Source organism: Manis pentadactyla, chromosome 3, assembly GCF_030020395.1.
Source record: "Manis pentadactyla isolate mManPen7 chromosome 3, mManPen7.hap1, whole genome shotgun sequence".
Classification (NCBI taxonomy): Eukaryota; Metazoa; Chordata; class Mammalia; order Pholidota; family Manidae; genus Manis; species Manis pentadactyla.
Window position 1 is genome coordinate 111,277,009 of NC_080021.1, and position 27,865 is coordinate 111,304,873.

The 27,865-nt window shown below is 38.5% G+C and overlaps 1 protein-coding gene across 1 annotated transcript in view; it reads right to left on the minus strand.

The window, feature by feature from the left end:
- C3H10orf67 (chromosome 3 C10orf67 homolog) overlaps positions 1–27,865 on the minus strand; it is a 109,832-nt gene that overhangs the window by 64,717 nt on the left and 17,250 nt on the right. Inside the window, 2 exon segments of the mRNA XM_057499353.1 lie at positions 24,462–24,536; positions 25,919–26,062. Of these exon segments, the coding sequence (XP_057355336.1) occupies positions 24,462–24,536; positions 25,919–26,062 (219 nt within the window).

The window sequence follows — 27,865 nt, forward strand, 5'->3', positions numbered from 1 at the left end:
AGCATGGGGCAAGCCTATAGGAGCAACTTCCTTATGCTAATGCCACCAAACCAGGAAGGGTGGTGCCCAGGAAGTGGGCGCCATCTTAGGGCGTTGGTCAGCTACAGTGGAAGGGCAGTGTTCAGCTATAGTGGGACTCAGCCTCGGCCATAGGCCAGCCCCTACAATGGTAGTTCTATTTTGAGTTTTTTGAGGAACCTCCATATTGCTTTCCCACAATGGTTGAACTAATTTACATTCCCACCAACAGTGTAGGAGGGTTCCTCTTTCTCTGCATCCTCACCAGCATTTGTTGTTCCTTGTCTTTTGGATGTTGGCCATCCTAACTACTGTGAGATGATATCTCATTGTGGTTTTAATTTGCATTTCCCTGATGATTAGTGATGTGGAGCATCTTTTCATGTGTCTGTTGGCCATCTGTATTTCTTCTTTGGAGAAGTGTCTGTTCAGATCCTCTGCCCATTTTTTAATTGGGTTATTTTTTTTTGGGTGTCGAGGCATGTAAGCTTTTTATGTATTTTGGATGTTAACCCCTTATCAGATAAGTCATTAACAAATATATTCTCCCATACTGTAGGATGCCTTTCTGTTCTACTCATGGTGTCCTTTGCTATAGAAGCTTTTTAGTTTGATGTAGTCCCATTTATTTATTTTTGCTTTTGTTTTCCTTGCCCAAGGAGATGTGTTCAGGAAAAAGCTGCTCAAGTTTATAGTCGAGAGATTTTTTCCTGTGTTTTCTTCTAAGAGTTTTATGGTTTTATGACTTAAATTCAGGTCTTCGATGCATTTTGAGTTTACTTTTACATATGGAGTTAGACAATCCAGTTTCATTCTCTTACATGTAGGTGTCTAAGTTTGCCAACACCAGTTGTTGAAGAGGTTGTCATTTCCCCATGTATATCCATGATTCCTTTATCATATATTAATTGGCCATATATGAACTTGCACATAATTTTTATTAAATAACTATATTTATAGTGGATGACATGCTAAAGTATCATGGAATATAAGTGCAATTATCCTATAAAACACAAAGCATGATGTATTTTAACTGCATAAGCTATGCAAATAGTAATGGTAAACCTTAATAGTAAATTCACATCATGATTTTGAGGGTCTTACTTCATTCCTCTAGAAAGGAAGATAGCCAAAATTTGAATATGTAAAAAAGGAAGTAAATGACTATTCCTTCAATGGTTTGGGATAGAGGTGTGGAAGAAGTACCATTTCTTTTTTATTTTTCCATAGAAAAGGTTTGCTGACCTTTAATCTAGACAGGCTATATGCTTCATATGAAAAATTAGGAAACAGAGACCAGAGCAGAGAAGAATACATTAAAATAAATTTTTTTTCATGCAAAGCTGTGGATAACAAACCATTAGGCATATGAAAATAATCTTCAGGGTCTATGTGCATAACTATTCTGAAATGATATAATTCTAACACATCATTCCCTCCTCTCTGCCTGAAAAAAAAAGATGGCTATGTTTTTGCTTTACTTAAAAAAATATAATAAACTGCTTTTGGTAATCCTAATAAATAAGAGATTAAATGAAAAAAAATCCACCCTCAAGTTGGTTATAGTACTAGTTGACACCATATGTCATATATGGCAGGGTCCCTACTTTAGCCCATCTGCCCTTATAGCATGAGGTTTTCCTACCTTATGAGCAGTTTACAAAAATGTAATTACTGGCAGTTGCATTGCATTTGTTCTATAGAAATGCTATCATTTATATGATCATTTAAAAAAACTTTTCCATTATACTGAATCTTTATTCATTAATCTATGTCTGTGGGGAGCGGGCTGATGCCCCTTCTCCCACTTGCTGATGTGGCAGGAATGGAGAACTAAGAACATCCTGTTTACGCATTCCATGAGCAACTGAAGGAGCCCTGCTGTGCCTACCTTTGCCCGGCTACTGCTGACGTCAATACTGTGCTTGATTGTCTATTGGATAATGCTGTTTCCTGGACTAGTGTGCTTTCTTTGCTGTATAAATACTCTGGACTCTAATAAAGCTTTGCTGGCGATGCACAGGAATGTCAGCCCTCCCAGTTCTTTCTGTCTTTGTTTTCTTCGTCCCTCTTCTGTACTTCAGGACCTGCTCTACTCGGCGCAGCCAGACCGCGTCATATGTCCACATTTCTGATTTTTTCTTGGCATAGATTCCTAGAGGTAGAATGCCTGGCCAAAGCATATGAATGTTTTAATGGTCTTGATTCATTTTATAAATTTCCTTTCCAAAGGATTGTCCAATTTATATTCTACTTTGAGGATATGGATATTTATCTCACTACATTCCCTAACCACTGTATATTGTCTGTCTTTTCTATGACAATATGTATAGTATTTTATATTGTTTTAACCAGCATGTTTTCATCACCAATGAAAGTGAATTTTTATAATATTAGCTATTTATGTTTTATATTCTGAAAATGTTTGATTCTTATTATATTCCCTTTTACTGAGAACTCAAAATACTTTCAGAACTTCCCTTGATTTTTTTTATTAATCCATTTTATTGATTAGTTTTACTATTTTCATTTGTTAGTGTAGAAGTACCATTTCTGGACAGCCTGTTTTAAATATCTCTATTTGCAGTCATTACTCTGGAGAATTGTATCACAAAACCAAAACAGGTAAGAAATGCTTAAAAAAATGGATGTGGTTTTACTTACTTCCAGCATATAGAAATCTTACTTTCAACCCTACTATGCAAAATCACGTTGTCCATTTTGGACTCCTTTGAGAATTACAGAAGAATTATTTTATTTTTATTATCCATTCATTGTTAATATATTTGAGCACATGAACTTACAAGAAATATAGAAATATAGAAAAACCAAGTCATATCTACTAATATACTTAACATATTTCAAAGAGTTAGATATACCAAACAAAAATTGTTCTAATATTATATGATGAATAACAGTAGACTGAAAAGACTAACATTATATCTCAGTAGAATTAAGAGTCACGCTAGGAACAGAGTGTAGGAACATAGTCTACATAACACTAGTGAAAAAAGCAGCATAGGAATATGTAGTAGAATTAAAGGGTGAAAATAGAAGAATCCTATGACAGTATCAGCTTTTTAAATTGGGCTTTAAAGAACACTGTTGATTATGTGGAAGTATTCTTCACATCTCTTCTTATCTTTGCCTACAGCTCAAGTGCTCTGATGTGGCCCACACTCATCCCCATAGTGCCCTGGGTGGCACTGGGCAATCTCAAAAAGACAGGTCCAAACAGAATTCACCAAAGAGAGTTCACTTTCTGTATCCCTTTATTAACAGCGGCACAAGCCAGAAAACCATTTTCTGTCATTTTAAGCCTTTTCTGCTCCCTAACTCTCCAGTTCTGTTCAGTCCACCCCTTGCTCTCTCCCAAACTTCCCTGTTCCATGGCCATCGGAATCCTTGCTTCGTTCACCTGGACTGTTTTAATAGTCTCTTGACTCGCCTCCCTGCCTCTCCTTTTGACTCCTCCAAACAATCTCCACTCTGTGGCCAAAACGGTCTTTCTAAAACGCACCTTGGCCCCACTCCCTTAGCATGACATACAAAATTGCCTCCTTCATGATGTGCTCCAGCTACTTGGCCACTCGCTAGTCTCCTCTCCCCTTTCCCAATCCAGCCTGTGTCTTTTGTCAGTAGTGATACTCAAAACCACCTTGGTTCCACCAGGCTCTGCCCTCACACTTGGAGTTCCTAGCCCAGCAGACAAGCTCCAACCTGTCAATCTAGAATGACTTTAAAGTAGGACTGCAGGCCAGGTCTGTCACTTAGTAGCTTTGTGAGCTTGCACAAGCTTCTTAAATGCCCCGTGCCTCAGTTTTATCATCCGTAATATGGGATTAATAATAATACCTGAACTGTCATGAGACTTATATAAGATAGTGCAGGTAAACAATTTTGAATGGTGTCTACAACACAATCAGCTCCCTGTAAGTACTGTGTCTTAGCCGTTATTAATTGTTGTTACTGTTTGTCTTTTAAACCCAGATGCCACCTGCTCTGGGAAGCTTTAGCTCCTCCTCTCCTCTCCATCAGGCTTTCACTGCTGTTTTTTTCCTATATCTTGTCAGCACTCTTCTTGGCTCACTTTGTTTATTATTTATTTGCTCACTATTTTTTTTTGTTCTGAAATAGATAGATTTATTTTGCTCTTAAAAACACCAAAACAAAGCTGCTTCTGACCAGTTACCCAAATTGTCTCCTTTGAAATATGCCACAAACCACCCTGGGAGCTCATTTAAAATCCTGCTAGGACCTGCCCTGAGATGCTGCACAGACTCCTCAGTGTTCTAGCCAGCCTGCCTTTAGGGTGGGCTCGGTCTCTCTGGACTTCAGTGTACAGAGGGTCATGATTCTTTGGAAGAACAAAAAGTTTTAATTTTGACACTTCATAAAATAATTGGATGGCCCAAATACATGGTAATCATCTCCAGGAATGTTTCTGATGTTTTACTAGTGTTTACTGAATGTGCTGGACACAGAGGAGATGAGCAGAAAGCAGTTTTTTTTCTTTACCACTCCTTCCAATCTGGTTTCCCTTGTGTTTCTCACCTCTTAGAACTTTCTGGAAAGTGTCATGATTTGTTTGTTTAAGTGAGATAACAAACAAAATAGGTACAGGAAAGATAGGGAGAAAGCAAAAGCCCAAACAAACCCTCCCCTCACCCCCGAATCCCAGTCCAGCCCACTCTTGCTACTTTTGCCCAGCAAAGCTCCTGTCTTCCCTCAGCAGCGGCCTCCCTTAGACTTGGCAGCCTGCAGTGGAGGATGGGGGTTGAACCTGGATTTCTTTTCTAATAACCAGAGATTTGGTCAAACACCCATCTAGATGTTTTTGTGAAAGCATTTTTTAGGTAAGATTAATTTTTAATCAATAGGCTTTGAATAAAGCAGATTACCCTCCATAATGTGGATGGACATCATCCAAATGGTTGAAGGCCTTCGAGAAAGACTTGAGGTCCTTGGAGGAAGAGGGAATTCTGTCCACAGACTATTTACCCGCTCAGACAGTGACATCAACTCTTCCCTGGGTCTCTAGTCTTGCTTGCTTACCTTGTAGATTTCAGACTTGCCAGCCCCCACAATCATTCCTTAAAATCCATCTCTTTCTCTCTCTCTCTCTCTCTCTCTCTCTGCGCACCACATCCTACTGGTTCTGTTTCTCTGGAGAATCTTGACTAATAAATTATCCACATCTAAAGACCATAAATTCACAGCAACACCTCCAATTCCAGTCCAACATCACAGCATTTATGGCCATCTTCTTTCCATAGTATCACCCCTTTTCTGACAGTAATAAAACTAGGTCGCATGATGCTCGATGCACCAATGTATTTGCTCAGTGTGCCCTTGCTGTAACCCACCTCCGGACCACATCGTGCCACTGAGAGCTCTGCTCTGATGCAGGGAATGGGGAGGGCAAGGAGGCAGGAGCATGTCTTTGGTCTTTTAATTCACAATGACAAAAAGATTTATTTTGAATTTAAATGCTATTGATCTTGACAGTAAACATTTGTATTTTAACTTTTCCTTTGGCATTTGAAAGTTAGATGGGGTTAATATTCAAATATCTGGGGCACAATTGTTGGCTTTTTATTATTAAAATAATTTATGATGTTATTTGATCTTATAGGCAATACCTGTGACAGACAATATTAGACAACAGAGCTGGACATAATCTGGGGTGAGAAATAGACTAGGATATAAATTCTTGGTACCCAGAAGTCTGAGGATACCCAGAGAAGCAGTGGTGGGTGTTGGGGGCTGCATTACGAAGGTGGGAGCAGGGCTTTCCTCTCTCCCAACCCTCGACACACACCTAGTTTATTATCAGCTAAATGGTTAAATTCAACATGGTAAGAGAAAAAGAAAAATCCTGGGAATGTTGTTTCCTTCCATGTGGAGTGGCATCCTCTTCCACTCTCATTTATCTGATTATGACCTTGGAAGAAGAAGCTTGGTCACGTGTTGGCCATCCCCTTCCTTTTCCCTTTCTCTCTGGGGCAAGTGCTACAGGAAGAGACCCACCCAGCCCAGTGCTGCCTGTGATGGGAGGTAAGTCTGCCAGATCTTGGGTTTAGCACTAGGTGGCCTGTTTTATCAGTGAAACAGATACTATCCATCTGCTGACTCCCTGACTTTATTTTTCAACTGGTCCAAATCTGGGTGGGGAAGAGGATATTATTTATTGAGTCACATAAAGACTCCAATAATATTTATCTTTCAAGGTTGCAAATCTAAGCATGATGTGAAAACTGCTTAGAATTCTACAGTGATTCTTTGATGTTTCTGAGATAAATACCAGTTCCTTAGCTTCTCTTGCCTGTATCACCTCTCACCACTTTCTCCAGCCCTCTTATCTTGCAGCCTTACCAAATGACTTACAGCTCGCTGGCTTCCTTTCACCTTAATGCCTCTTTGCTGTCATCCGGGCCACTTCCCTGTCTTCCTCCCATCTTTCTCCAGCTTGCCAAATAGTCATCATCTTTTAAGGCTTAGTTCAGAAATCACCTCCTCTTGAAAATCTTCCTTAACTATTCTCCCAAAACCCCAGATGAGTCAGGCACTCATCAGGTGCAGACCTCTTTTACGGACCATAACTGCTGAATTTACCTCTCATGAATGCTAAATTTATGAACAACTTGAGTTCAAGGACTGCTTTTGTCTCTGCTACAAAAATCAGACGATGGATGGAGGAAGCAACAATTGAGTGAAAGAACAAGCAGTTAAAACCCTCAGCATCACATATTGCCTTTGTTCTTGGAAGTTTTCCCTAGGAACTCATAATTTATTTCCAGGACCATGGTGTAGGTAGAGTTCTTTTGGCACCTTTCTTGGTTATATTCAGCCTCTTATTCAACAAACACTTGTCTAATACCTATTACATGCCAATCCCTCTGTTGGGAGCAGAGTACAAAGATGGATACAGCTCAGTCTCTGGTCCCTAGGAACAAAAAGTCTAAAGACCAAGCCATAAAAGAGTAACTGTGCTACAATTCAGTGTGTCAGTTATCCAGGAGAGCAAGAGCATCCCAGCAAGAAGGAACGTTATGTGAAAATTCCAGGGAGGTGACCGACTAATCAGTTGAGGTATGCAGAGGGAGGCAGGTGACTACCAGTGGCTCAGTATTGGACAGTGAAGTTTCCATCAAGAAGCAAAGAGAGATAAGAGTGGAGAAATCTAAGGTCTTTCTGGGACCTGCTAATTAATGGCTTAGATGTCACCAGACTGGCTTAGAATAGATGCTGAAGGGTTTTTAATAGGGGCAGGAAGTGACTGGATTTGTGATTGAAAGACTACGCACTCTGCTGGGTAGACAAGGACATCAGGAAACTAAATGGGATAAGGAGGCAACACCTGCAGGCGAGGCAAGCCATGTTGACTGCCAGGGCTATTCACTGGCAAGATAATGAAGATGGATTTAGGAGGTTAAAAAACTGGCAGGGTTTGAAGGCTCACTGAAAATGAGGGTGTATTTATTCCCTGTGCTGTGTCACAGTTTTACTTAGTGGCTTACAATGCATGTGTATTATCTCAGTTTCTGTGGGCCAGGAGTTCAGAAATGGCTGAGATGGGCTGAAATCAGTGTGTGGTTTGGGCCTATGGTCTCCTCAGAGGATCGACTGGAAAAGGATCCTCTTCGTCACTCATGCAGGTTGTTGGAAGGATTCATGTCCTTGTGGTGTAGGACTGAGCTTGTCAGCCAGAAGCTGCCTTAGCTCCAGAGGCTGCTTGCAGTTCTTTGTCCCCAGATGTTGGGACTCCACAACATGACCTTTTGCTCACTGCAAGCCAACAAAGGAGAGGGAGACTGTAAGACAGGATCTATACTCTTTCTTAACGAAATCATTGTGGCACCTTTGTTAGATTCTATTGGGTAGAAGCAAGTCCAGGTTCTGCCCACACTCAAGGAGACAAGGTACGTGATCACACAGGGAGTGAAGTCCTGGAGGAGGGTCTGTTAGGTCAGCACAGGGAGTGAATCCCAGCTTCCAGCAGGGGGGAGGAGCTGGACTGTGGCACCAACTGCTAAGACCAGGAAACTCAGGAGAAAGGGCAGAGTTAAGGCGAAAGATGTTTTGTAAAGTCTGGGTCGTGGTGAGTTTGGGGTGACTTATTTTGAAACTTTTTTCTTTTATAAACTTCAGTTTTTTGCCATTTCATCCACCCATTTTTCTTTCTCACCCTCTTTGCAACATAAAGCCTGATCCAGGCCATTAACAATGCTCTGGGGAAGGAATTCCTCACAATCCAAGGAGATTCACCCTGTCCTTGGCAGAAGCCCATCTTGATTTCATAAGTCAGAATCCAGAAAATTTAATCCCCTTCAAATACCAAAATGTTGGTATTTTATTGCATACTACTGTTTTAGGACTTAAAAAAAAATCTGAAGTAACAGTCATTTAACACCTGAGTAGTAATTTGGATGGCTCTTCTACACCTCTGCAGGCCTTGAAAGGCAGAGGAAAACACAATAGACAAAGGAAGGTTTCAACTGTAAGAAGAAAGGCTTAACACCGTTCAAAGACTTTCCAAAGCAATTTTACCACATTACTGTTTTAACAAACACATTTTTAACATGACAGCCTTGAAATAGATTTGGGTGATTCTGCATCAGACCTTCATCTATATTTGAGAAAGTACAGAAGAGGACAAACCTGGAATGCTTTCCTTGAAATAAATGCTATACTGCTTGCTGTCCATATAAAGGTTTTGGTCCTGCAGAATGAACTGAGAGGGTTGTCGGTAAAGATCTCTTTAAACTTACTGAAGGGGAGATGTGGTTATCTGATGAAGATGTCCTGGGAAAAGTGAACTGATAACAATTTGCCATTTGCCTGATTAATGACAATCAGAAAAAGATTTCTTGGAAGTTATAAAACTGTGTACAGAAATTTTCTCTGGCTTATTGATGATACAAATCACACTTTGTTTTTAAAGATCACACTTTTTTATGAGGTTTTTTTTTAGAGCATTTTTACATTTATAATAAAATTGAGAGGAAGGTACAGAGAGTTCCCATATGCCCTCTGCCCCCACACATGTATAGCCTACCCTATAAAATTGCTTGTTTTTTTAAAAGATCTGATGAAATAATCGTGTTTTCACAATTACATTTTCTTCTGTCTTGTATGGTTTGTTATTTTCTGAGCAATACTTATTTTATCTGCTAGTAGTTTTTATTTGTATGCATATATATTTGTTTACATTTATATGGCATTTTGTTTTTATTTGTTTTATATATGTTCATAAAATTTGTATTTGAGATAGTATACATTTAGTTCACTACTTAAAAATGTCTATGAGTTATCAGATGGTAGGGACAGAAGGTATGGGCGTAGGAATTGGAAGAAGGTGGCCAAAAGGTATAAACTTCCAGTTACAAGATAAATAAGTATCAGGGAAGTAACGTATAGCACAGTGACTACAGGTAACATTGCTAGATGGATATTTGAAAGTTGCTGAGGGAGTAGATCCCAGAAGTTCTAATCACAAATAAAAAATAATTTTTTTGTGACTATGAGGAGATGGATGCTAACTAAATTTATTGTGGTAATCATTTCACAATATATGTAAATCAACTCGTTATGTGATACACCTTTCACTTATACTGAGCTAAATGTCTACTGTATCACAGTAAAACTGAAAAAAAATCTACAAATCCTGAATTTATTAAAATAAATGTGAGTAGCAGTAGCACTGTTTCTATTTTATGAAAAATAAATATAAAAAATACACAGCCAGAGGCCAGATTTGGGCCACTGCCTATACTAAAGTAAGTAGTGGTAACTTTTCTTTCTGTTGCTAGGACTTTGAGTTTCCTCAGAGTCCCCACGGAGACACTCCTAGTAGTTCTGTTACCTATTCAAAAAATATAAGTAACAGTGTATTTTATTTTTTCATCAAAATAAATTGATATACAATATTGAATGGTTTCAAGTGTAAAACAGAGTGCTTTGACAATTATATACATTATGAGATGCTCACCACAGTAAGTGTAGTTGACATCTGTCAACATACAAAGTTATTACAATATTATAGGCTATATTCTCTGTGCTGTACTTTCATCCCCATAATTAATTTTATTTATTTACTTATTTATTACTGATATACAATCTTATATTAGTTTCAAATATACAACACACTGGTTCAACAGTTATCCACATTATTAAATCTTCACCCCCACTAATACAGCTACTATCTGTCAACATAGGAAGATGTTATAGAATCACTGGCTATATTCGCCATGCTATACTACCATCCCCATAACCAACTTACAATTGAGATTTTTGTGCCCCTTTAACTGCCTTCCCCTACCCATTCACCCAGCCCCTCCCTCCCCCATCGCTACCGCCAGTCCCTTCTCAGTGTCTGAGTCTACTGCTGTTTTGTTCATCCTATTTTGCTTTGTATTTATATTCCACAAATAAGTGAAATTATATGGCATTTGTCTTTCTCTGCTTGGCTTATCTCACTGAGCATAATACCCTCTAGATGCATCCATGTTGCTGCAAATGGCAGGATTTCTATTATTTTAATGGCTGAATAATATTCCATTATGTCTATGTACTACCTCTTCTGTACCCATTCATCTACTGATGGACACTTAGGTTGCTTCCATATCTTGGCTATTGTAATTAGTGCTGCAATAAACACTGGCGTGCATATATTTTTTTTAATCAAGGATTTTATTTTCTTCAGGTAAATTCCTAAAAGTGGAATTGCTGGGTGGAATGTTATTTCTATTTTTAGTTTTTCAAGGAACCTCCATACTGTTTTTCACAGTGGCTGCACCAATTGACATTCCCACCAACAATGTAGGAGGGTTCCCTTTTCTCCACATCCTCGTCAACGCTTGTTATTTCTTGTCTTTTGGATAGTGGTCATTCTAACTGGTGGGAGGTGATATCTCATTGTGGTTTTGATTTGTATGTCCCTCATGATTAGCAATGTGGAGCATCTTTTCATGTGACTGTAGGCCATCTGTATTTCTTGTTTGGTAAAATGTCTGTTCAGGCTCTCCACCCATTTTTCAGTCGGGTTATTTGTTTTTTGGCATTGAGGCATATGAGCTCTTTATATATTTTGGATGTTAATTTCTCACTGGATAAATTATTTATGAATACATTCTCCCATAATGTAGGTCAAGTTTTTGTTCTGCTGATGGTGTCCTTTCCTGTACAGAAGCTTTTTAAGTTGATGTAGTGCACTTGTTCATTTTTTTTTTTGGTATCATTAATGTACAATTATATGAGCAACATTATGGTTACTAGACTATTATCTAGTACCCCTATTATCAAGTTCCCACCACATACCGCATTACAGTCACTATCCATCAGCGTAGTAAGATGCTATAAAATCACTACTTGTCTTCTCTGTGTTGTACTGCCTTCCCTGTGCCCCCCCAACATTATGTGTGCTAATCATAATGCCCTTTAAACCCCTTATCCTTCCATTCCCACCCATCCGCCCCAGTCCCTTTCCCTTTGGTAATTGCTAGTCCATTCTTGGGTTCTGTGAGTCTGCTGCTGTTTCATTCCTTCAGTTTTTTCTTTGTTCTTATACTCCACAGAGGAGCAAAAGCATTTGATATTTGTCTTTCTCTGCCTGGCTTATTTCACTGAGCATAATACCCTCTAGCTCCATCCATGTTGTTGCAAATGGTAGGATTTGTTTTCTTCTTATGGCTGAATAATATTCCATGGCATATAGGTACCACTTTTTCTTTATCCATTCATCTACTGATGGACACTTAGGTTGCTCCCATTTCTTGGTTATTGTAAATAGTGCTGCAATAAACATAACGGGGGCGGGGTGCATATGTCTTTTTCAAACTGGGCTCCTGTATTCTTAGGGTAAATTCCTAGGAGTGAAATTCCTGGGTCAAATGGTATTTTTATTTTTGTTTTTTTGAGGAACCTCCATACACTTGTTCATTTTTTATTTTGTTTCTCTTGCCCAAGGAGATGTGTCCAGGAAAAAATTGCTCATACTTATGCTCAAGAAATTTTTGCCTATGTTTTCTTCTAAGAGTTTTATGGTTTCATGTCTCACATTCAGGTCTTTGATCCATTTTGAGTTTACTTTTCTCTCTGAAGTTAGGCAGTAATCTAATTTTATTCTCTTACATGTATCTGTCCAGTTTTCCCAACAAGTTGTTGAAGAGGCTGTCTTTTCCTGATTGTATATTCATGGCTCCCTTATCATATATTAATTGACCATATATGTGTGGGTTTATATCTGGACTCTCTATTCTGTTCCACTGATTTATGGGTCTGCTCTTGTGTCAGTACCACATTGTTTTGATTACTGTAGCTTTGTCATATAGCTTGAAATCAAGGAGTGTAATACCCTCATCTTTGTTATTTCTCAGGATCGTTTTGGCTAATTGGGGTCTTTTGTGGTTCCATATGAATTTTAGAACTATATGTTCTAGTTCATTGAAAAATTCTATTGAAATTTTGAAAGGTATTGCATTGAATCTGTAAATTGCTTTGGGCAGGATGGTCATTTTGACAATATTAATTCTTCATATCCATGAGTATGGGATAGATTTCCACTTATTTGTGTCTTCTTTAATTTCTTTCAAGAGTGTCTTATAGTTTTCAGAGGATAGGTGTTTCACTTTCTTGGTTAGGTTTATTCCTAGGTATTTTATTCTTTTTGATTAAATTGTAAATGGAATAATTTTCCTGATTTCTCTTTCTGCTAGTTCACTGTTAGCATATAGGAACACAACAGATTTCTGTGTATTAACTTGTATCCTGCAACTTGCTTAATTCAGTTATTAGTGTAAGATAAATTCTAGCTGAAATAAGCAGGCAAAGAGAGGCAACAGAGGGCCAGGTAATTTATTTAAATACCACCCCCGGGTGATGTTCTCGCGGCCTGGGTACTACAAGCCGGAGAAGTCACGCCCAGTTAGGGAGGTGGGGCGCTTATAAGGGATTAGGAGAGGGAGGAGTGGGCAAGCTATCCTAAGGGGTATTGAGAGGTATGATTGGCTAAAGGTGACATAACAGTCAACTAGAAACTTTTTTCCTTCAAAGAGGGAGGAGGCTGACATCCGGGTCTTGGCACATCAGGATGGAATTCAGGAAGAGCTGTCCCCTTTCCATATATGGCACGGACTTTGGGGTCTGGTCTGTTCTCCCCCTATGGCACCTCTCTGTTCTGTTTGCATGTCCTTGTTTTTCCTTTCTCCAGCCTAACAATTAGCTCTAATAGTTTTTTGGTGGAATCTTTAAGATTTCTATGTACATCATGTCATCTGCAAATAATGACAGTTTAACTTCCTCCTTTCCAATATAGATGTCTTTTTATCTCTGTGGTTTCTGATTGCTGTGGCTAGGACCTCCAGTACTATGTTGAATGAAAGTAGTGAGAGTGAACATCTGTGTTTCTGATCTTAGAGGAAAAATGTTCAGCTTTTCACCATTAAGTATGATGTTAGCTATGGGCTTGTCATATATGGCCATTATTATGCTCAGGTACATACTCTCTATACCCATTTTTTTAAGAGTTTTTATCATGAATGGATGCTGAACTTCTTTGTCAAATGCTTTTTCAGCATTTATTGGATGATCATGTGGTTTCTATCCTTCTTTTTGTTAGTGTGGTGTATGATGTTCATTGACTTATGAATGTCATACTAACCTTACATCCCTAAATAAATCCCACTTGGTCATGATAAATGATCCTTTTGATGTATTTTTGAATTTCGTTTGCTCTATTTTGTTGAAGATTTTTGTAACTATGTTCATCAGGATTTTCTTGTAATTTTCTTTTTTGTGGTGTCTTGTCTAGTTTTGGTATTAAAGTGATGCTCACTTCATAGAATGAGTTTGAAGTATTCCTTCCTCTTTTACTTTTTGGAATACTTTAAGAAGGATGGGCATTAGCTCTTCTTTAAATGTTTGGTAGAATTAAGCTGTGAAGCCATCTGGTCCTGGACTTTTGTTTTTTGGGAGTTTTTTGATTACCAATTCAATCTGGTTGCTGGTAATTGGTCTGTTGAGATTTTCTGTTTCTTCCTGGATCAGTCTTGGGGGCTTGTATTTTTCTACGAATTTGTCCATTTTTTGTAGGTTGTCCAGTTCATTGGCATATAATTTTTCATAGTATTCTGTAATAATTCTTTGTATTTTTGTGGTATCCATTGTGACTATTCCTTCTTTTCTGATTTTGTTTATTTGCAAACTTTTTTTTTCTTTATAATAGTTCATCTATTTTGTTAATTTTCTCAAAGAACCATTTCCTAGTTTCATTAATTTTTTCTATTGTTTTATTCTTCTCTATATTATTTATTTCTGCTCTGATTTTTATTATATCCCTCCCTCTGCTGACTTTGGGTTTCATTTGTTCTTCTTTTTCTAGTTTCTTAATTGTGAGTTTGGACTGTTTATTTGGGGATTGTTCTTGTTTCTTGAGGTAGGCCTGTATTGCTATTTACTTCCCTCTTAGAATGGCCATTGTGACATCCCACAAATATAGGATTATTGTATGTTTGTTTCCATTTATTTCCATGTATTGCTTGATATCTGTTTAATTTGGTCATTGATCCATTGATTATTTAGAAGCATGTTGTTTAGCCTCCATGTGTTTTGTAGGCTTTTTTGTTTTCTTTGTGTTATTTATTTCTAGTTTCATACCATTGTGGTCTGAGAAGTTGCTTGACACCATTTCAGGCTTTTTAAATTTCTTGAGGTTCTTTTTGTGGCCTAGTTATGTGATCTCCTCTGGAGAATGTTCCATGCCCACTTAAGCAAAATGTGTATCCTGCTGCTTCTGGGTTGAATGTTCTGTAGCTATCTGTTAAGTCCTTCTAGTCTATTGTATTGCTCAGTGCCTCTGTTTCCTTATTTATTTTCTGTCTGGTTGATCTATTGATGTGAGTGGTGTGTTAAAGTCTCCTAAAATGAATATGTTGCAGTCTATTTCCTCCTTTAATTCTGTTAGTATTTGTTTTACATATTTAGGTGCTCCTATGTTGGATGCATAGAAATTTTAATGGGTATATCCTCCTGTTGGACTAGCGCCTCTATCATTATGTAATGTCCTTCTTTGTCTCTTGTTATTATCTTTGTTTTGAACTGTATTTTTTCTGATAGAAGTACTGCCATTCCTGCTTTTTTCTCCATTGTTTGCATGAACTATCTTCCTCAATCACTTCACTTTTAGTCTGTGTATGCATTTGCATCTGAAATGAGTCTCCTGTAGGCAGCATATAGATGGGTCTTGTTTCTTTATCCATTCTCCCACTTCATGTCTTTTGATTGGTGCATTAACCATTTACATTTAAGGTAATTATTGATAGGAATGTATTTATTGCCATTTTACTAATTGTTTTGTTTGTTTTTATAGCTCCTCTCTGTTCCTTTATTCCCCTCCTATGTTTTTCTCTTGTTATTTGATTATTTTCTTTAGTGTTGTGGTTGGATTTCTCTTTTTTAATTTTTTGTGTCTATTATAGGCTTTAGGTTTGTGGTTATCAAAGCTATCAAGGATAGCTTTTTGACTATATAACAGTGTGTATTACGTTGCTGATTGCTTTATTTCAAACACAATCTAAAAGTACTTTTTTTATTCTTCCTTACCCACACTTTATGTATAGATATGCTAATCTGCTGTTTTTGTGTATCTCTTGATTGATTTTGTGTATAGTTGGTTTTGGTACTTTTGTTTTAATTTTGTACTTGCTTGGTAATTAATTCGTCTACTACCTTTACTGTAGGTTTAATTTTCACTGGTGAAAACTATTTAGCCTTAGGATCATTTCCATCTACCGCAGTTCCTTTAACATATCCTGTAATGCTGGTTTCGTTGTTATAAATTCCTTGAGCCTTCATTTATCTGAAATTGTTTCATCCCTGCTTCAAATTTAAATGATAATCTTGCTGGGTAGAGAATTCTTGGTTGAAGGTCTTTCTGTTTCAGTACATTAAACATTTCATGCTGCTGCCTGTAAAGTTTCTGCTGAGAATTCTGTTGATAGGCTGACGAGGTTTCCCTTATAAGTATCTTTTTTCTCTCTCTGGCTGCTTTAAATACTCTCTCCTTATCTTTATTCTTTGTCATTTTAATTATTATATGTCTTGGTGTTGTCTTCCTGGGGTTCCTTTTGTTAGGGGCTCTCTGTGCTTCCATGACCTGAGTGTCTATTTCCTTCCCTAGATGGGGGAAGTTTTCAACTATTATTTCCTCAAAGAGACTTTCTATCCTGTTGTCTCTCTCTTCTCCTTCTGGTACCCCTATTATGTGAATATTGTTTTGTTTGGATTGGTCACACAGCTCTTATCACTCTTTAATTCCTAGAGATCCTTTTTTTCTCTCTGTTCTTCAGCTTTGTTGTGTCCCTGCTCTAATTTCCATCTCACTGACTGTTTCCTTTACTTGCAGCAATCTATTATTCATTCCCTCCATTGTATGTTTCATTACAGTTATTGTATTCTTCAGCTCTTGTATCTCTTTGTTGAAGTCCTCCCTGAGATCTTTAATACATCTCTGCAGATCAGTGAGCATATTTATGACTTTTACTTTGAAATCTTTATCAAGAAGGTTGGTGATCTCTTGGTTCATTTAGCCCTCTTTCTGTTGTCTTATCCTGTAGTTTTCTTTGGAACATATTTCTCTGCCTCCTCATTTTGTTAGGCTGTCTATGTTTCTTCCTTTGTATTAGCAGGGTCTGCTATGCTTCCTGTTCTAGAGAGTAATGGATTTATGAAGGCATCCTATGGTACCCAAAAGCTCATGACTCTTTCCTCTTCAGTGCCTGGTTCTCCTTTGCTGTGGAGCCCCAGATGCTGTTGGTGGGCAATAGGCAGGGTCACCTTTCTGTCTGTGGTTTACCTCAGTCTGCTGTGCCCAGTAGTTTGCCTCAGCCAGCCCTTTGTGATCAGAGCAGTGGCACTTCTGCTGTGGTCTTTTGGGGCAGAGCTGTCCTCTGCCTGCCCTGCAGTGATGGTGGAGCTGCTGGGTTAGTGAGGTGGGCGGGCAGTCACACTAGCAAGTTGCACAATGGCAGGGTGCACAGGTTCTTGGCAAGTCTCCCAGTTGTGGAGTGTGTGGGTACTCAGCAGTGGCACACTGGAAGATTGTACAGATGCACAGAGGCAGTGAGTAGCATGGTGGGGGGCTGTGTCTGCAGTGAGGCAGCTAGTCGCACTGTGGTGGTGCACAGTTGCTACAGGGAGTTGTGCAGTGATTCCTAGCAGAAGTAAGGTGTGCAGCAACCAGCCCAGCTGCTGCAGGGAGTTGTGCAGTGATCCCTAGCAGAAGTAAGGGGTGCAGCAACCAGCCCATGGGGAGGAAAGAGTTCCTAGTGCTGGCTCCTGCAGGCACTTCCCCATTTGGGCTGAAACAGGGCTGTGAAAGCAGAGAGGGTCTTCTTCTGATGGCCAGGCAGCAAAGTCTGATGCTGCTGAGCCAGGTGGGCTGGCATGTCAGCAGTGTACAAGTAAGTGACTCAGGGCTGAGCTACCAGCAAAGCAGATGGAGCACCTGGGGCTCCCAAGAGCTCCCAACCTGTTAGGCCAAGGGAGGGCTGGGGAGATATCATCCAACTGCCCTTTCTTCTGCAGAGATAGCTCTGTCCAACCCTCACTCCTCTGGCACCCGTCCCACTGCTACCAAGTCTTCCAAACTGCTGCCTCTATGATGGGTCTCAGTAGGACCAGTGGAGTGTGCCTGTCCTCAGCCTCCCAAAGTGTTCCAACTGTCCCTGGTGTACAGTCCCATTAATCACCAGAACCCAATGCAATGTGGCCTGTGTTCCCAGAGCAGATCTCCAGGGCCAGGTATGAAGAATACCTGGGCACCTATCCCCTCCCTGCTCAGTTCCTCTTCCTCCTGCCTGAGGGCTGGAATGGGGGAAGGGCCTGAGTCCCATTTAATCACGGCTCTGCCACTTTACTCTTTTCTGTGTGGTCTTCTCTTCTTCCCCAGGTATAGACGGTGTGTTCTGCAGTCTTCAGTTCACTTTTAGGTTTAGTTGTATTTGCTGTAGTTGCTTGCTTGGTGTGTGTATGGGAGGAGGTCTCTGTCTTGCCTTCAGGCTACTCTGCCATCTTGACCCTCTCCCTTCAAGTTCTAGTTACCCCACAAGTTATTAAGGTGCTAACAAACTAGAGGACATTTAAGAGGGTGAGCAGGATGCTGAGGGGTCTGGAATTAGGACAAGTTAAAGAGTTAGTGGCAAGGCCAGAGAGGATAAGTTGCAAATATCAGCTTTTTCTCCAAATATCTAAGTGAGAACATGCAGAAGAGTTTGTTCCATTCACCTTTCCTTTTGGGTGGCAATTATAGTCACATCAAAAAGGGAGGTACTGGGATAAAAACTTAGATAAAAAGTATGTGATTTTCTGTAATTCATTTGAATTTAACCTTTCTGTCTTTCTATAGAAAAACAGTAAACATGTTGTTGCAAGGAAGCATTTATCACAGTGCCTGGGCCATAAGAGATATTCACTGGGTGGTAACTGCTTTCACCATCATTAATTATCTGCCTTAGGAAAAGGACGGAGTTTCCCCCAGCAATGCCATTCATGTTTCTGCAAATAATGCTCCACCACCACCACCACCTAAGACGAAGGAATAACTGGAGCCGTAGGCAATGTTAGGTCCAAACAGATCAGTTCTATGCCAGATGGTGGAGGCAAAGCTCATCCAGCACTCTCTCTACACATCTGTGTCCTTTTCTCAATTTAGACATCTCTCCATCCCCCTCTTCTCCAAACTTCCCCTAACAGTCAGTTCCCTAAGGGTCCTCTGTCTATCCCAGATTTTTCTCACTGTAAAAAGAACCCCCCTAATCCAAAATCTTACAACTACAGACTATTTACTGTTAAAAGAACATATGGGATGTGAACAGTCCCCAGGAATGGGTTGTTTTAATTTGTCTGATTTCTCTCAGACTGTTCAAGTTCAGTTGGACAATATCCACCATATCATAGATAAGTTTTCACAAATGACTAAGGTGCCTAACTGGTTTTCTTGGTTTCACTGGAGATGGCTGGTAATTATAGGTATGCTTTGGTTAGGTAACTATACTCCTATTATGTTAATGTGTGTGTGCAATTTAATTAGTAGTTTAAAATCTATACATGCTGAAGTTACTCCACAAGAAGATATGTCAAAGAAATAATCAATCTTCCCATGTTTTCTTCTGCCTGCTACTTCTATAGCTTTTCTTCTTCCTTCCTAATTACAACCCCTAAATAGAATTCGTGCCTCATATCGAATTTACCAAGTATCATAATTCTTACAAGTGGTAAAGATACCTCAAGACAAATGCTGGGCATAGAAGCCACAGGGCATAAATATGCAAAGAAGTAAAAAGCTAACCTTTTCAAACAATAAGGCTTCTCTCTCACTTACCAACTTTACATTTCCCTGATTGGCCCCGGAAGATGACTGGTTAGCCAGAGACAGGTAAGATTCCTCAAGGGAGGAACAACCTAAGACAGGCACAGTCACAGGGGGGTCATCAGGTGAGAAATTGGGGATCAACAGAGGTGAGGCTTAGAACCTCACCCCCTCTGTTCTGAGAGAAATCTTCTGCATCCGTGGATGTTTTATTGCCCTTGTCTAGCTTGGATTAACACATAGTCTACAGGCACACACCTGATCATCTACATTTGCTCTCTTACAACACTAAACTATGTTTTCTACCTTTATCTTGTATCTACCTACCACTTCAGCATTTTATTAAAAATAATAATAATAAAGAGAGAAATGTGGTATCCACATATAAATCAAGTATAAAAATCAAATGAGTATTCATATTTGAACTGACTGTTTATAGTTCATAATGCATGAGCAAAACTGAAAGTTTCTGTGATGACTGCCCTTGTACTGTTCACCATATAACTTATTCACTATGTAAGAATTTGTTCTCCATGTAAGAACCTGTTTGTTATGCTTCAGAAGATTGGAGACTGACGAAAATTAGGCTTGGGGTGGATTAATGATTGTGCATTGAGCATTGACTCACCTATACAGAATTTCATTGTTGTTAACAACCATTTAGTCAATGAATATGAGAGATGCCCTCACAAAAAGAAAAAAAAAAAAGTACACACTTCTGATTGTAAAATAAATAAGTAACCGGGATGTAATGTATAGCATAAGGAACATAGTCAAAATATTGTAACAACTTGGTATGGTGATAGCTGGTACCTAGAATTATCATGTATATAAATGATGAATCACTGTGTTGTACACCTGAAACTAATGTAATACTGTGTGTCAACTACCCTTCAATAAAAAATAATTATCTAAATAAAAAAATGTTTAAAAAAGAACCCCCCTAAGAAGGTAATAACTTCATTCATTAGCCTTCAGTTGGTAAATAAGTTGTTGTTTTGATTTGAGGGAATGAAATTCTGATGTTATATTTTGAGCACTCTGGGGGTGTGGGTGCCCCTAATACTTTTGAACAATGGGAAATGTTTTCCTCCCTTACTACATCACCCAAAAGGACCTCTTGTACATGAAGAGCCCTGCAAGAACACATGAGCATTCATTCTGTAAATATTTATAAGACCTACCAGGCACAATTCTGGGCTAGTCACAAATTACCTGATGTATAAGAAAATCCTCAACATCCAGTGTACGTGGAGAGTAGAATACAGCTACCACATCTCTCTAAAATCCTCTTTAAGAGATGGGAGACCATGATCTAAAAAAGCATTCTAGTAAGGCACAGGAAGTGAGCATATTCCAAACTGAAAAACAAAACCAAGTGATCTTCCACATCAAAGGGTCTGAACTGAGGATCACTTCCACCAGGCTGTTAGCCTTCACCTGAACTTCACTGTGCTGCTTCTCTGTAAACAACCATGTCTTAAGCTAATTCAGATTCTTCAGTTTTACAAAATTCACAGGATTCTCTTCTCTTCCAGAAACTACATCTATCAGATGGAACATGAAGCTGGTTTATTGACTTTCCTGGTGCATTAGTGCCAAAGGACTGTGCCCCACCCCATTTCTACTCCCTCCTTAGACTATGTACTCTAGCACTTGACAAGGCAAGGCAACAACCAGTCCCTCCCCACTCAGGGATGAGGGCAGGATCTCTCTCACCTAGGCCTCTGTAAAAGGACCTAATTAATCGAGGCAACTCTGTGCTGGGAATATATAACAACCCAGCCTCAGGAGTTAGGTCCTCTCTGTTTCATCCATTCTAGCCTGAATTTTCTTAATCTTCTCTGGTTCCCTGTTCCCCATTTGGCTTGTGTATACCTAACATCCACTTTACTTCTCTCTGGCTTCATTAACCCTTTTTTGACCTACTTTTCTGGTGCAGTTTTAGCCGTTTCCCCCAGATATATAGTCTATATTAACTTTCTTGCCCTATGAACAGAGATTATAGGTTAATTACATTTTACTTTAGCCCAGCTCAAAGGACTAACTGGTCTGACACTCTTTCCATCCATCTGCTCCACCAAGGATATATTCAATAAACTATTCCAAACAAAAAGCCATTATTATACTTAGCAGAGAATTACTGCTGAGAGTCTCAGATATAGTAATAATGAAAGAATGATCACTATCCTGATTATTATTTAATATTATTCCACAACTTTTGTCCAGTGTAAAAGAGAGATAGATATACCATTGAGAAATTAAGCATGAATATGGTCATTTTCAGTTACTGTGAATATACTTAGAAAACACAAATGAAGTTAGGAAGGAAGTAGATTAGCTGTTGCCAGAGGTTTGGAGTTGGGGAGGAAAAAGGAGAAAGGAAAAATGGGGAGTGACTACTAATGGTACAATCTTTCTTTTCAGGATGATGAAAATGTTCTAAAATTAGATTATGGTGATGGTTACACAACTCTGTAAATAGTCTGTAAACCACTGAACTATGTACTTCAAACGGGTGAATTTTATGACATGTGAATTGTCTCAGTAAAACTGCTAAAAAAATTCAAGTTTCTATATATACCAAAATAGACTCTTAACCTATGATAAAAGAGATTTCATTTTCCTAAAGACATAAAATATAATACTTACAAAAAACATAGTTGTATGAAAAAGTACAGCCTATACGAAATTATAAAACTTTATAATTATACGAAATATAAAATATATGTGAATCCAGAAATATCCTTGGATAAAAAGACTGAATATTATACATGATATATTTTTCTTTCACAATTCAGGAATAATTTTCCAACCAGTTCAATTTTAATAAAAATGCCAGGGAGGACTTTTTAGAGTAACACTAAGCAAAATTTTTTCAAGTTTATTTGGAAGCAAATAAATAAGTAAATTAAAAAGCAATTTTTGAGAAAACAAAGAAATAATGAAAAAGACTTACATTTACCAGTTATATAATAATACTAAATATATTTTAAAAAGGCAATGGAGAGTCACAACACTGCAGAGGTAATTTTAATTTAGAGCCACAAAATAGCACAGATAGCCTTGAAATAAACTTAATTTTGATATGAGTGTTTAATTAATTAAATAAGGAGACCATTAGACTTCAAGGTGGTTCTGATGCCTTACTGGCCTCTGCAAGCAAATTCAAACTTGTAAATGCCTTGAGATTAAGAAGTCAAAACCTAGGGACAATGGATCACAAACAGCCAATGAGGCTTTCCCAAATAAGGCAAACACGTAAGCTATGGCCAATCAAATAGTGGCCTTGCTTTGCTTCCATCTCTTCTCTGTATAAGTTTTCCCCCAGCTCCTGTCATTGGAGCCCTCCTAACCACTTTTGCCTTGGCACTGACTGATTCAAATCGATTTGTGCTCAAATAAACTCTTAAAAGTTTTTAATATGCCTCAGTTTATCTTTTTACATGAGGAAACATCACAGATCAGTGGAAAAGGGAAAGTCATTCAACGAATGATGTTGGAAAAATTGCTCATTAATTTGAAAGGTGGTGACAGTCTCCCTGACTCTTCCAAGGGTTTTTATAAGCAAAATCCCTTTATTAAATCCCTGTTGAAATACCTAGAGTAGTTTGTTTTCTTATCTGAATCTGAGCTGATAGCTATATAAGATAATAGATAAATAAGGTGCAAGTTTTAGAAAAATATTTTCTTTTACCTACAAATGAGGTACTAATATCACACAAGAAATTGTTTTAAAAGTTAAGCAGATATAAAAACTTGCTCCATAGCTGAAAAGTATTCATCTGCATCCTTAACTGGTCTGAAGAGGGCAGCAGAGAGTCATTTACACATAATCAAAAGTAACCTCTGAACCAAAAGCACTCTGGTTGTTTTTTCAACGACCTTCTGTTTTTACTTATGACTAAGTCTTAACAAACTGGGTGGCCAGGATTAGCAAGGCAGTTCTGAGGTCATGGATCAAAGCTATGCCAAGAAGCAAAAGCGAAGATTCAAATAATTGTTTTGTATCATTAAAACAATTATTTAATTAGATAAACCAACTAACCAATTAATGTACAGTTGGCTAAGCACATTTAACCAGTACATGATTATGAAATACTTTAGAATGTAAAGCATTTAATTGTTTCAGGGCTTTCTACTTCTAGAAGTACAAAAGGTATATATAAAGAGTGACAATCACTTATTCTGCCATACTTTTTGAGCATCAGTACACCAGAAATCATTGGAGACAAAAAGGATTATGAAAGCATGTTCAAAAAAGTCATGGAAGCCTGACTTACTCTCCCACTGCAAACAACAAAATTCTGAGTAAGACAAGGAAGTGCTTTTATAAGCTGACAAAGTGAGGAATACTTAGGCCAAAATTAAGTGAATGCAGAAATCCAGAGATAATGCTGGAACACTGAAGCTGGCCTTCACTCCAGGGCTTTGTGAAACCAGGTAAATCTGAACTTCAGTTTATACCTCTTTACAGGGCACAGAGAACAGAAATCACCTAGGGCCCTACAAAGTGGAGATTCTAAATAATAGAAAACCACTCCATTAAGGTTGAGACACCAAAGAGTCACCCTTTCAGCGTAAGAACAAACTAGAAGTAACCACCTGGAACCCTGCACTGACTCTCACCCCACTAAAAGTGAAATTGCTCCCTGTCTGGAAACTTGGCTTTAAGAACAGGGGAGGGAAAAAAATCTCTTCTGAGTTTCACAGGCACTACAGACCTGACAAACTCTCTCTTGAGTCTATCTGACCTTCTATCTATCCAACTATGTGCTCACGAATGAAACTGGATTACTTTGTTACTTGCTCAGGCGTTCTGGACACCAGATTGGAATTTTCCAGTGTCTGCAAAGTTCTATCTGACCATAAGGTGTCAAAATGACCATAAGGTGTCATTTTGGTAAATTTAATGTGAGAGTGAACAGTGTTAGGCCTGATCCCTTTTCAGTGACCTGAAAACTGAGGAAATACATCTTCAAAGCTAAAAACACAGACTGACAACCCATGGTGAGACCCACTCCGCGCATGCCCAGAACACAGTTGGCCTTGGCCCGCGGCAGCACTGAAAACCCACCTTGTATATTCCTTTGATAACAGCTATGGCATCGGCCAACTGCTGATTGTAGCATTTTCTTAAGTTATCCTCATTCTGTAAACCGAAAGAAAAGACAGTGAGCACCATAGTATTTCCAAATAGGATTCTCTCATCTACGAGGGAGGGACTCAGTATACAACTGTCATTCGAATCATCACAATCTTGTGAAAACTTCCATTTATAATCATTTCTCCTACACTAGAGCTATTATAGCACATTTAATCTTACTTATATTTAACCAAAAGCAATGGACAGCTCACATGGATAAAATAATACAAATAACTTGAGCATTCTATTTCACCATACATATCAAAGTCTTTTGAGAATCTTCCTATGACTGCTAATAGTGGTAAAATCTAGTTGGTAATTACACTTATTGTAGTGAGCATTTTGTAATGTTTTTAATTGTTGAATGTTATACACCTGAAACCAATATAACATTGTATATCAACTATAATAAGAAATAATAATTTAAAAAGTAGTAAAATCTATTTGTAATTCTTATTGTCTTCTGGTCTTTGTATTTTCTGAATGTGATATGCTCATGAAAAGGAATTGAGAGCCATTATCCATAAACTAGTCATTTTCAGATGAATCAAATCACTTGGTCACGTCTGTTTAGGATAACAATGAAAGACAGTACACTAAAAAAAATAACATCTTGATTCTTATATCAATTCTGATTCCAGCATGGAGCATGAACAACGAATAGGCTTTAGAGTCAGACAGAAGTAGATCTCAGTATTATTCTACACTTTTTATATGAACTTAACCAAGTTATTTAACTCATTTCCTTATGTGTAAATCAGGGACAATAGGATTTCCATTTTAGGATTGTTGAGGGACTTAACTAGGAAATGCATTTAAAAGGCTTAGAATGGTGTGGTCAACAAAAGATGTTATTCTTCTTTTTTTTATAGCCAAGAGATAGCAGTGTTGTCTGTTCTTAATAACAGACACTTAGGCTGATGAAACCACAGATTTTAGGACATCCCTCAAAGCCACCAAGTTTTCATGTCTTTGGCTCCTATAGAGCTATTAAAGCACAAATAAGATTACATAAAATTGTAGATAAGAACCAGATCTCAAGCATCAAACTGTCTGGCCTGGAGCATACACTCTGCTGTTTTTTTAAACTGGTGACCTCAAGGAAGTTAATTACCCTTTCTGTGCCTTGGTTTCCTGTCTGGGAAAGAAGGATAATAACTGTACCTACTTCATGAGTCTATGTGAGGCTTAGATGAGCTCAGCAACAGAGTACTTACTGAGGTCCCTAACACAGAGTAAAGCTCTGTGTGTTAGCTATTATATGAGACACAACACATGCGAATTAAATTGCCCTCGTAAGTTGCCAAATTCAAAACTGCAAACTGCAGTATTTGTACATCTAAGCCCAGGATCAATCCACATACAAAACAAAGGAGAAAACTTTTTACCTGTTAGTAATGTTTTTCGATGGTTAGGATCCGGTCATGAAGAACAGTGAAGAGATTGAAAGACTCCTCTTTCAGACGGTCCTTAAACTTCGACTGAAGCAATTGTTTGAGGAACCCAAAATCCACCTGAAGAGACTTAACAATCTAAAAATGGAAAAACATACATTATGGTAGAGAGAAAGGGCCTCTGTTTAGATTCCAGCTCATGGCCTGGTTCTGGGCATATGGCCTGGGTCTCTGGTCGGGGGCCTGCCCTGCCTTTCATACAGTGCAGGAGGGAACTCCAGGGAATCTGTTAGACTAACATATGCTCACAGGGTGAGGGAGAGGAGGGTCCTAGCAGATTCTTCTCGTAGAGGATAAAATACCTGGCCTGACAACAACTCTTTGTCATGCCTCAAAAAGTATAGTTTTCAAGATGGGTGAGAGTTAACATTTGTTGTGAATTTACCAGCTAGGGTCTTAAATACATAACCAGCGTGTTGACTAAGAATCCTTTGCAATCATCAAAATAAAATGTGTTCTTGCTTCCCAAAGTCTACTTAAAATATATTCATTATATAATATTCCCCTATTATTGGAAGGAATGGATGCATTCCTTTGGGATCAGAAAGTCCTACCATCACTCAACATATAGCCCCAAAGTGGCATTTAGAATATGACTACTCTGAGTCAAACACTTCCAACTTTATGCACAGCTAAGACATCTCCAACTCCAAGCCAAGGGCAGTAGGTGGCAGCTGCCTGTCTTTAAGGAAAAGAATGTAATTCACTCTTGAGAGAATTATGACTGACTCACACTCTTTTTTCTTCATACTGTATTTTCAATTCATAAGGATGCTATGTTGGGAATTTTCTTTTTCTTTTTCTTTTTCTTTTAGAGCAAGTCTTAAGGAACTCCTTCAATTCCAGGAGCAAGCAGAGGTGACTTTGCCTTTAAGAAACTTGTTCTGAAGAAGAGAGTTGCAGGAATCCTGGTTTAGTCAAAAGAACTCCTGCAATATCTAGGGCTCCCATAGATCACTAAAAAATCCAGATAAAATAGGAACAAAACACAACCAACAACCTGAAGACACTGGAGAATAAACAAAAGCAGGAAGATCCTAGGGGGAGATTCAAAAGTTGAAAAAAGGAACTAATGTAGACTGAGATCCCTTTTTAGCCTGTGACAGCCATGTTCAGTGGCTTCACAAAGTAGCTAAACCTCAAACAGAAATCCATGGCCTTTATGATCTCAATAATGAAAGGACAGAGCAATCATAGTTGCTGGACAGTGTTTGTGTGTGGGTTGTCAAAATAAAAGAAACAAAGAAGGGGACCACAAAATCTGTGTATAAACTCTGAGCAAACGTCTGACTTATTCTTCAAACACACATACATGGCACTGACAGCAAGTGGCCCAACTGAAGATAAAATAATTAAACTGAGATTAGAGCTGCCAACCAAAAGACATAGTTTACAGCTTGAATCCAGACAAGTTCATTGTGTCCTAAAACAAAAACATCAATAGTCTTTGGGGGAATATATATCAGAATCCAGAACACAACATCCACAATATCTCAGATATAATCCAAATTATCTGATGTACAAAAAGCCAGGAAACCAGTATCCATTACACGTGTTCTTCCTTACCAAGAGACTTTCTTGGGGCAGAAACATGCCTATCTAAAATACTTCCCTAGAACCCCTTGCAGTGAAAGTGGTCATGTGATACAGTCAAAGTCAATGATAAATAAGCTGGGGTTTCTGGGGAAAGCCTCTGCCTTCCTAAAATAGCCTCCACTACCCCCTCTACTTCTCTGGTATTCTCCTTCCTCAATGACATGCAGATGGAGGTTGGAAGTGAACAATACAAAAAGCAAAATCCACGCACTAATAATGGAGGTTTGAAAAGATAAACTGAACCTGGTACACAAGTGATAGCAGAGAGCTGCTGCCCTAACTCCA